Below are 12139 nucleotides of genomic sequence, written 5' to 3'. Positions count from 1 at the left end.
ATAATGACATTGAAATGTGTGATTTTTTCAAAAATACAAGAAATGAACTGCTAAGCTTTTCTCATGAGGACTTTACACAAGACCATGTAAAATGTACCCCAGTTACGAAAAAGACAAATGCAATGTGTAATAACATTTTTCTTTCTTTAGAAAAAGTAAACATAACCACGATTGTTGAAGACTTTCTATTACACAGGTGCAACAGTGGGACCAAAGATTACGAGAATGTCTAACAAGGAGTGTCAAGCCTGGAAAGGAAATAGGAACTTTTAAAAAGTAATCCTCATGGTAAAACTTTAGAAACATGTAATCATTTTAATAGAAGTAGTATTTTAAATATTTTTCGTGAACTAAAAGTTTGTATAATTAAATTAAGTAATGTGAAAAGCATGTTGGATGAATGGTTATTATTATTATCATCAACTAGATAGAATAATTATTGTACCAAGTAGTCCAGAGCACATCCAGAGTGTGAAGATGTTGGCGGCCGAGCGGGGCAGACCCAGCTGTTCCTCCGTGACAATGGCCTGCACCAACTCCTTGACACTTGTGTTCACTCCATCTTCCAGTTCCATGTGTAGGGCCACATCAGACATCAGGTAGATACACACCTTGAGCGCTGTCACAAAAACATGCCAAGACACACGTTACACAGATACATATAATTAAAATCTTATTTTGGGATTTAGGTAACTTAAATAATGTGTTTAATGTGTTATGTCAAAAAATCCTAAAAATGAGAAAATACTCGGCACTGGGGGGGGGGGGGGGGTTTAGTATAAAACTAAGCCTGGCACTCAGGTGACTCCACGAATCCAGGAACGCAGTGGTTAAAGGGTTAAAACTATGAATTGTGTAAGACAATTTTAGAAATAATCCAATGACAACCATTATTAAGCAGTAGCAGGGTCTGCTGGCTGATTATTATACACTGAGCTTTTTACTCATTTGTTAAATGGGGGTTATCAATTGAGAAATAGTTTAAAACGTTATGCAAGATTATTCGCACTGCTGCGGATCCAATTCCAAGTGCAATGTCTGTCATCTTGGATATAGTGCTCGCCGGATTTACGGTTTATTGAGAGACAGCGGAATGTGGCCTTCCTGAACATTTCTCGTCTAGAAGTGTATAAAGGCCCCAGCAATAGCATGAAATGGTTCTTCATAAGCAAAGGTAATTTTGATATGTTCGACGCACTCCTCTCTTCATACAAACCAACTTTATAATCATAGCCTGAAAATGCTCTCTTGATAAACTCTATGACTTCACTATATTGAACTTTCTGAACAGACCATACAAGTACACTTATGAACCCAAGTTGCTGCCAGGAACTGATTGGCACTGAGACAATCAGATAACAATGATAAGATTATTGAAGAATGCACTGTCTATCAATATCTCAAAAGCATTATAATGACCCTCATATATTTTTGCAAATATGCAAATTAAACTTATTCTATTCTATTTTCCTAACATATCATTTTAAATTATTGAAAAACATCAACTAATTATTTTCTGTATTAAATAAAATTGATGATTGCTACGTAATAAAGTAGTTATAAACCTCTTGACCACAACGTTATTCATATTATTTAAAGGAGAAAATGTTGGTTTTATGATAAATTTATTCACAATATTAGAGCGTAATGTTATTTCTTTGTATTATAGAACCAAATAGATCATCTATTTTAAAGTTAAGATGCCAAACTGTTCTATGGTTAAGATTTTTCCTTAACTCAGTCAATTTGTATTATTAAGAAAATATCATGTTTGGATTTTTTAACAATTCACACTACAATTATGATACTTACACTGTACTGGAGGTTCAGAGTGAGACTCTTGCTGGTTTTTCTCTTTCTCCCACTGAGCATTGATTGCGTTATCCTCATATTCTTTACTGAACTTGCCACTGGCATCTGTTAATGGCTTGTATACTTCTGAAGGAAGATTATCGTTATTCTCACTGGCTGATCCAGCTTTTACAACATCCGGTCTGTTGAAGTCTCCTTCTATTGTTTTGAAATCACTGAAATATAGCAATTGTCATAAGCAATACAAACGTAGAAGGAATCAGTTAAATATTCAAAACACTGTAAAATATAAACATTTCTTTATAATCTATAAATTAACATTTAATTTAAGAACTTTAGAATATAATAATGGTATATAATTAATTCAGAAATAAAATCATTTTTAATTTCAAAAAATATTAATCTAATTGTAAATGGACAAGATATTACAACTTCAATGGATGTCGCAATAGCATTTAACAGCAACCTCACAAGTGTACCTCATATTATCTCTAACCAGCTTGACTTGCTGAATTCAAGGCATTATGTCCAATAAGATTTTTGCAAAATTAATTTGTAAATGGTTCAATATATCTTTATGCAGTTTATGAAAAAGAGATAATTGAAGTTGTAAGTAAATTTAAATCGAATAAATCACCTGGCCTGGATTGAATACCTCCAAGGATATTGAAGGAGCACATCCACATCTTGTCAAAACCACTTTGCTCTCTGGTGAATAGTTCCCTGACTAATGGCATCTTCCTTGAATGTCTGTCTCAAGGTAGCCAGAGTAACTTTGATATTTAAAAACAATAATTCACACTTTGCAGAAAATTAGAGCCCTATTTCAGTCTTTTAGTGCCGTATTTCTTGGTTGGTTATCCTTTAATCTTCATATTACTCAATTTTAGTTTATGTATTATTAATTGATCTATGAAAACTATTTAATTATGATTATCAATGATTAGCAGACACTCTTTGGCTCTGTTGATGCAAGGAAACAGTAGTGTTGTTATTTTCTATTTATCTTCACGATCCCAGAGTTTTGCAGATGCACATGTTCTTTGAATTATAGTTGTATTATATCTTGTCACAAAGAATAAATGATTACGTATAGAACTGACTATCTATTTATCTTGTGCTGGTAGGCCAGTTTTGTCTGATTTGATCCATTTTGTTTTTGTTAAAATATATTTCAACATGAAATGAAGAATTTGGTTATTTTGTAACAGGTAAATTATCTCATATACAGAAAAATAATTACTAATCATTATTATACAATTTTGTCGTAACTTCTACTTGTCCTGTTTCTTACAAAAAACTTTTTAACATGTTCACGTCAGTGTTTTTTCAGACTTTTTTATTTACTGTTAAATTTTTCAATAATGGCAAAAAATTGTAATCGGTTTTTTACAGCAAACGTCTGAGTATAACGATAAAGATGTGTAGGCTTCACAATTTTGTACAAAAGCGATTATTTCATTATGTTTTTTTTTTTTAATTTTTTACCATGTACCCCAAGGAATATTAAAAAAAAAATTAATTTAACTTAAAAATTAAACAATTGTGTGCCCAATGGGGTACACGATAGTCTGAGGTATTTATTTAAGAGCAGGATCAAATTTTACAAACCACCAATAAAAATGCAATAGTCAAATGCTAACAATAAAAAAATAATAATTAACCCTAGAACACTTACCGTGTTTTGATGTACCTTTGTTCCTACCGATACGTAAATTTTACGTAGCATGTTTATTTTAGTTTTTTAGGTTATGTAAAGATTTATTTTCTTGCCTATGTGCTTACTTAAGGTGATGATGCGTGCGTTTAAGCGTGTGTACGGGTGTGTAATGCGTGCATGTGTGATACATGGTGTTTCCTAACCTTACCACATCTACAATGCCATAGAAACTCATCCTTTCCAAAAATCCTACAAATTGTCTACTAACTCCAAGACTTTTATTTACCAAAAAACAACCTAAAATAGGTTTAGTTACTTATTTTACTATACACACACTTATACGTATTTTTTATCAAGCAATACTACCGCTACGTAAAATTGACGCATGGCCTAAATAAACATCAATATTGAGATAAGAAAAAGAACTACACACACCCTTACACTTCGGAGGACGAACGACCATTGATCAGTAGAAGCACTGCCCAAAGCTTAAACCGGAAGGTTGGGGGGGGAGAGTAGGTATGACTATAAACATGACGCATATACGTAAAACTTACGCACGGTAGTGTTCTAGGGTTAAATGCATAGCAACGTGGACCCCACAACGCACTTTACAAAAGCCTGGGGTATACCTGATCAGGTCACAACGGCAGTTATCTGATAGGATACACGTCGTCATGAACGTGTTAAACACAAATCAAGAACATAGCAAAAAATTTCAATTATAAGTGAAAAATTGTTACAATTTTATGAAAATACAAAATTAAAATATACTTTACTGATAGTTACAAAAAGTAGCAAATTGGAGAAAAAAATTTTACTGATTAACAAATGTTTTACTTATAATCTCAGAATTCATTGTAATAAAATTAATTAACTCCATTTATAAAATCTCTATAAAACATGTAATTACTCTTTGGAGATGATCTATACTGTCAATAAATATATGTTATGTTACAGCTAAAGATCTGAGCTTACTACACTTGTTGAACACTTCCATTTATACCAGTATCAAAAAACTACACATCAACATGGCGGTCAGATTCATTAACTTTTATTTTTACTTAAAATTGACCAGTGACATTATTAGGATTAATATGAAATTTCAAGTAGATTTTGGTCAATGGCCAGTAGAAGAGTTAAATGACAGTTCTGTATTAATAAAACATTACTAGCCATGAGGTGAGTGAAGAAACTGAAGGTGTATTTGAGAGAAGAGATACTTGATTGTGTAAAGGCATTTCCCTTACAGAATACCCTTCCAAATTACTGCTATCCTTATATAAAACATGGTATGTAATAATTTTATTTCAACACAATATTGCAACTGTGAATAAATTTAAAAAAATAAATTTAAACCACTGATTAAAAATGTTTTAGAGCAACTGTATAACAGATAGAATTAGTGTGAAGATCAGGTCTTGAGAAACATGTCTGTTACAATGCATATTAGCTGTCTTTATTAACATTTGCTCTTCTCTCCATCAGTTTCTTTACTCACCTTACAGTTGTTACAGAAGACTTAATTCTCACCTGTATTGATCAGGAGGTTGAGGAAAGCCCCGATTTCTTTGATAATCAACAGGGATGACAGTTATGTAATGTCCACTTTCTGGATCTGGATTTTCTTTTTGTTGTTCATTTGATGGAAGGGCCATTTCTCATCATCTTAGATTAACCGGAAATTGTCAACAATCATATCTCATCATGGAAGTTCAGCATAATGAGACCTTTGAATTGTCACAAATATAAGCCATATACAAAGTAATAAATAGAACGACATGCAACATTATTTTGAGATAGCCAAACATTTTGTAATTCCTTAAAATTGTTTAGAGAATGAAATTTATTATAACTGATCAATAATGTAGGCAGTTGACAAGAGGGATTTTTGCTCTACATACAATGCAGCTGTGTACTGAAATAGTACAATTTACTGTAATGCTACAGGCGCTTGTTTGCATGCAAAAATGAGTTTTTTTTATAGATTGTTATGTCATTTATAGTTAACACCTTTTTCTTGTGTTTAATCTGTGGTATCAACATATTCGTTATCGAAGAAAATCCTTTGTAATAATTACTGTTCTTTCTATGAATTGGAGTCTATGGGCAGTTTCACACTGCTCTCTAGCAGCCAATACTCAAATACCATACACATGGTTTAAATTTGTTTAAATTACTTTGGAACAATAATGTTGAACTCAATAATTGAGTTACATTATTGTAACATAATTATTATGTTACATACTTTTAAGATTGTATTATAGTGAAGCTGTAGTTTAATATGTCACAGAAATATATGCATTTAGATTATATAATATAGTACAACTTTCTTTATACTAAGTTTGGGCAGTTACAATGATATAACAGGGTAAACAAACATGTCTGACAGCATTTAAATCAATCTATAATTGATAATTTGATATTATTGATCAATCAAGTGTTGGAAGCTTATTATACTGCAGACGTTACAGTTGTTAAACATACATAACCAGTTTCTCAACTATCATCTAAATTTTCAGGTTCACATTACATCCAAACATTGGTAATATAGTTAAAATCATCAGACTTTGGCCGCTTATTATATTGCAGCCATAACAGTATAATAACAATCAAATCATTGATATTCATGATTATTGAACCATCGATATTCATGATTATCGAATCATCGATATTTATGAGTAACAGATCCTCGATATAATTCCTGAAATTTAATTACGCTATAGGTATTTCAAATTACATCAGAGTTCGGCGGTTTTTATATCTTATTAGTAATACATTAACGATGAATAAAAAAACTGTCTACGCTATGTATATTTATAGAGTGAAAATATACATATAAATATCCTATTCTGAAGGATAAACGTGTCATAACACCTTGTGACACAAATAACACATGCACAACGCCATTGTACTTGCGGCCAGTGGCCATTAATCAAATACCATACACACGATTTTTCTTTGTTTGAAAGAATGGTACTTTGGGATTATACCGACCACATCCAGACATGAATCGTTATTTGACATTTTGCTTCTACTGAATACTAGATTAGCGTAGAACAATATTTCGTCAATAAAACAGGAATTGTCTTATCGCAAACCCCTCCCCATCCTCAGACAGAGGTCAAAGTCGAGCGGTCTAGTAGATAACGTGATTGTAGAGTCTCGCCGCCCATTCAGCTTGTGTGTCGCTTTATTGTACTTCCGTGTTTTACTCCTACGTTTCTCCAAACACAACAATTCAATAAAAAAAACATTACCAAACAAAAACTAAACTCTTTATTGAAAAAAACACACAAAACTTGTTTTTATTCTTGATCACACTCCGCCACCCAAAACGCGAGTGCCTCTGGCCATTAGCACGGGATTTGGCAGCACCAAAGGAGCAACTGCCACACAGATTGACAAAAAAATTGTATCTATGAGCAAAGGTACTGAAAAAGCCCATACAGTTTTCATTCATGCTGGTACAAATGACCTCAGTAATACCTACTGCCCAGAAGATGTCATGGGAGCTCTATATAATACAATTTTAACTGCCAAAAAGTCATTTTCAGATGCTTGTTTGGTTACCAACAGCATTATAGCAAGAAGAGATGTATCACCTGGAATACTACATCAGACAAACCAAAATATAAGATGGCTATGCAAAGAACTTGGCGTTATCTAAGTCAAAGTGGGAAATTACTTAGACAATTCATGCCTGGCAAAGGACGGTATACATCTTAACAGGAAAGGGACTTTCATCCTTAGTGAAGTCATTGCTAAAACAGCATCCCTATGTGAGAAAGTTAATCTCAGACCTACCAAATTTCTGAATCAGATTGAGGTAAATTGTATGGATAAATGCACTATTCCATATTTGCAAAAGAAGAGAAAAGCAGTCGATCAACAATCGAAGGTACCTCAAAGAACAAGTATCACTCTGGAACCATCAACACCATCGACATCATACAGGCATTCCACCAGCCACCCTGAGAGTCACACAGCCCCTAGCCCGCCACTGCAGCCATTTCCCAATCCACCGGTTTCTTCAGGCTCTCTACTGGACATGAATGTTTATCCTCCACTGCCGGCTGTCAGCTTCGTGTCAAGTGGCAATAGTGATGGAATGAATGTGTCAAAGTCTACTAATTTTGCATCTCAGCCTGATTTTGCTTTAAACTGGAGCCAAGCCAAGTCCCATTAGAATTGGAGCCAAGCCAATTACTTAAAGAAATCTGAATTGAATGGATCAGTCCAAATTTTTCATCAGAATATTGAAAATCTCAAGTCTAGATTATCTCACTTGGAAATTATCCTTGATGAATTAAAACCTCATATAGTAGTTTTATCCGAACATAACACAAAAATGAATCAAATAGAAAGTATTAATATAAATAAATTTTTAGTCACTAGTTATTACTCATGTGAAAGCACATCTAAAGGGGGAGTAATGATTTTGGCTGAGGAACAGATGAAGTGGAGACAGGTTGTGATGCCCGATATTGAAAAATTGTGTGACGATAGGATATTTGAGTGTTGTGCAACAATGTTCATTGTAAATAATGTAAAATGTATTGTTGTGGGTCTTTACCGATCCCCTAATGCAGATGTAAACATATTTTTAGATAGATTAAGTGTTTTGATAGGATGTGTTCTAAAGCTCTCCTCAAATATAATCTTAGCAGGTGATTTAAATATAAACATGTTAAACAAAAACAGGACATCATCAGTTTTCAAAAACATTTTGAAGAGTTACAATATGCATTGTCTAATTAACTTTCCAACGAGAGTATTCCAGGACTCGAGTTCAGCAATTGACAACATTTCTACAAACTTTAAAAGGGAATGTTTGGAAATTAGTGGTGAAGTAACAATGATATCTGATCATGATGGGCAAATTTTAAAAATAAAAAATCTGAAACAGTGTAATGGACACAATGATTATTACATTGAAAACCGTACGGATTTCTCTGCACTTAATATAAAATTATTTAAAGATTTTCTAAAAAATGAAACTTGGGAAAAAATATACCTTGCTCCATGCAGTGATAAATATAATATCTTTAATCAGGTTTTCATTTATTATTTTAACTGGTGTTTTCCAATAAAAATGTTTAAGATAAAAAATAATCCATTTAAGTGGATAAAAATGAACTTAAGATAAGATGGAGAAACAAGAAATCATAAACACTGGCAAATATGCAAGATCTACTAAAGATGAAGAGCTATCTAGTTTTGTCAAATTACAAACCAAGAATTATAGGGGAAAACTATTAACTTACTAGCCAAAAGGGAATTTTTCAGTGATAAAATCAGTAAGGCTTCCAATGCAGTAAAAACCACTTGGAATATAATTAATTATGAAGTAGGAAATAAAAGATGTAGACTAAATAAGAATTTAATATAGTACTTCAAGAGAACAATGCATGCATAGAAAATCCAGAAATAGTTTGTAACATTTTTAATGATTATTTTATAAATATGACTAATAGAAAAAACAAAAATGTCCAACCATTAACAAGTTTAAGTATTAATGACTTAGATGTAAGAGTTGTAAGAGATGTTGAGAATTTGTTCAGTAAGTTCTTTTGTCTAACTCCAACAAATGTAAAGGAGGTCCAAGAAATTATTGTCTCTTTTGATAATAAACTGACTTGTGGTTACGATGAAGTGCCATTAAAAATTATAAAAGAAGTTAAAGAAGAGCTAAGCAAAATTCTTGTACATTTGATAAATTCTTCATTTGTTAGTGGAATCTTTCCTAATCTACTCAAAATTGCTAAAATTATTCCAATATTTAAAGCAAATGATACAATTCCTTAAATCAAACTATAGACTATTTCCTTGTTACCATCTATATCGAAAGTTTATGAAAAAGTAGTATATAATAGACTGAAGACTTATATAGAACAAAACAATATTATCAACGACACCCAACACGGATTTAGGAAACATAAATCAACCGTCACAGAAGCAGTAAGTTTTATAGAATCAGTCATAAATTCAATAGACAAAGGGGAAGTTGTTATTGGAATATTTATGGACCTCTCTAAGGCCTTTGACAGTGTTGATCACCATCTTTTATTATCAATATAATATGATATTGGAGTTAGAGGTATTACACTGAATTGGTTCAAATCATATTTGACGGGTAGGAAACAGTTTGTTGAAATAGCTCATAAGTCGACAAATAGAACTTTAACAAGATTTAAATCTAAATTAGAGCAAAGTGTAATTGGAGTCCCGCAAGGGTCAAATCTTGGACCTCTTCTTTTCTTATGTTATTTGAGGAATATTGAAAGCAAACTATCTTATACTGCAAACAGTACATTGTGTTTATTTGCAGATGATAATTTAAAGGTTTCTGGAATTTCGAAAGAAGAAGTTGAATTCATCTCAGCAATCGAATTGGCTAATCTACAACCATTTTTTAACAAACCAGTTTTTTAACAGTTTTTTTTTAAACATAATTTAAATTATGAGAAAACTAAATTCATTAATTTTAAAACTAAACAAAATAATAATGATTATGACTTTGATATTCTTATAGACGATTCAGAGATTGAAAATGCATCAAAAATTAAATTTCTCGGATTGATTATTGATTGTCACTTGAGCTGGGATGAGCACATTAAATTTGTGCTTGGTAAAATTAGTTCTGGCTTATATGCAATTAGGCAAATGTCTTGTTTATGTACTACTGAAGTGCTAAAACAGATTTATTAAGCTCATATACATTCACACATTGCTTATGGCATAGCCATATTTGGTGCCACAACTAAGAAAAACCTAACTGACATTTTAAAGGTGCAAAAACAAGCCATTAGAAGTATACTTAAGTTTAAATTCTCAGAATCTGTTAGAAAATGCTTTAAAGAATTAAAAATAATAACAGTTTTTGGACTTTATATATATGAAACCATCCTATATTTTAAATTCAATCATGGCCAACAAATTAACTTAGAAATTAATGTGCACAAATATAACACATGCCATAAGAATGAAATCATCAGTGATCATCATAGACTTGAAATGTACACGAAAAAAAACTATGTATATCGGGAAAAGATTTCTGAAAAATATTCCTCAAAGCATAAAAATGGAAAATAATATTAACAAATTTAAAAGAAAACTAAAAAAACTATTTGATTGATTTAGTTTTGTATTCAATAGAGGAACTTGAGTATGTTTAGTACTTATATATACAGGGTGTACATAAAGTCCTGCACGGGTATAATATTTTCTGAACGATAACAGATAAATAAACAAGATTTGGTACATCAATACTACACCTAAAAATCTACTTTTTGATGGAACTATCAGTTTTCTGTAATATCATGGGAACGTCCCGCAAGGAGTCAGAAGGAAATCTTAAATAGGAGCATAGGTCAATATGGACATCATTTTAAAGGGCTTATCTAGCAGAGTTTAATGCCGCAAACCGCACTCAAAAAGATTGATCCAGTACAAAATGGCGGCTGTTCAAAGATTTTACTTGGTTACATTTTATTAGTAGCCATAACCCCAGTAAAGCAAAACTGCAACCAAACAAATACTGCAGCTAACTACTACATTATGCTTGTCAGTTGTACAGAAGTGAATTATGACATTAGTTATCCTCAAGGGTTACAAATTTGGTCCTAATATATTGATAACGGGGAAAACCTGATAACAGTAACAATTAGAAATCTCAGCGACCTATGACGATCGGAAACACTTCCTATTTCCATAAAGTGTTGAACAGTTCTCCCTACAGTTGTTCTAGAAATTGGCTGCCTTTCGTGAAAGTAGTCATTAAATAAATGGCATGCTTCCTCGTGTGATCGTCTGTTATTTCCCCAACCAACCATCATAAGAAGTGTTATACGTTCACGTTCGTCAAGCGACATAATGTAGTTGAAGAACTACAAGCAATACGACAAACTCTTTTGTACTAAAGCGCACTGATAAAATGAATGGACAGCACTACTAAAACAAGAAAACTAGAATAGCCTACTATGAATAGACTGGCTAATAGGAAAGTCCTAACTGCAACCCAAAGATAAGAGATTTCTAATTGTTACTGTTATCAGGTTTTCCCTGTTATCAATATATTAGGACCAAATTTGTAACCCTTGAGGATACCTAATGTCATAATTCACTTATGTACAACTGACAAGCATAATGTAGTAGTTAGCTGCAGTATTTGTTTGGTTGCAGTTTTGCTTTACTGGGGTTATGGCTACTAATAAAATGTAACCAAGTAAAATCTTTGAACAGCCGCCATTTTGTACTGGATCAATCTTTTTGAGTGCGGTTTGCGGCATTAAACTCTGCTAGATAAGCCCTTTAAAATGATGTCCATATTGACCTATGCTCCTATTTAAGATTTCCTTCTGACTCCTTGCGGGACGTCCCCATGATATTACAGAAAACTGATAGTTCCTTCAAAAAGTAGATTTTTAGGTGTAGTATTGATGTACCAAATCTTGTTTATTTATCTGTTATCGTTCAGAAAATATTATACCCGTGCAGGACTTTATGTACACCCTGTATATATATAAGTAATGTATGACACTATTCGATGTACTGTATTGTACAACTAATGAATAAAGAATTATTGATTGATTGATTGATTGACCCCATTAACAATTGATAATCGTTGTAAGTTTGTAATTTTGTAATTAAAGAGTTGTTTTTTCG

At 32.3% G+C, this 12139-nt stretch overlaps 1 protein-coding gene across 4 annotated transcripts in view; it reads right to left on the bottom strand.

The window, feature by feature from the left end:
* The window catches only part of LOC124352914 (FERM domain-containing protein 8), a 38100-nt gene that overhangs the window by 24050 nt on the left and 1911 nt on the right, over positions 1-12139 (bottom strand). For 3 of the 4 annotated variants that reach the window (XR_006921550.1, XR_006921549.1, XM_046802640.1), the window contains exons 2-4: positions 5006-5202; positions 1813-2027; positions 446-619 (exon numbers count right to left, since the gene is read on the bottom strand). Coding sequence is in view for 2 of the 4 variants with exons in the window: in XM_046802640.1 (XP_046658596.1) it covers positions 446-619; positions 1813-2027; positions 5006-5130 (514 nt within the window). In the remaining 2 variants the exon portion in view is untranslated. The remainder of the gene's footprint in view (positions 1-445; positions 620-1812; positions 2028-5005; positions 5203-12139) is intronic. The other variant, XM_046802641.1, reaches the window with a different exon arrangement.

Source organism: Homalodisca vitripennis, chromosome 1 (genome assembly GCF_021130785.1).
Source record: "Homalodisca vitripennis isolate AUS2020 chromosome 1, UT_GWSS_2.1, whole genome shotgun sequence".
Taxonomy (NCBI): Eukaryota; Metazoa; Arthropoda; class Insecta; order Hemiptera; family Cicadellidae; genus Homalodisca; species Homalodisca vitripennis.
This window is presented reverse-complemented; position numbering and strand designations above follow the sequence as displayed.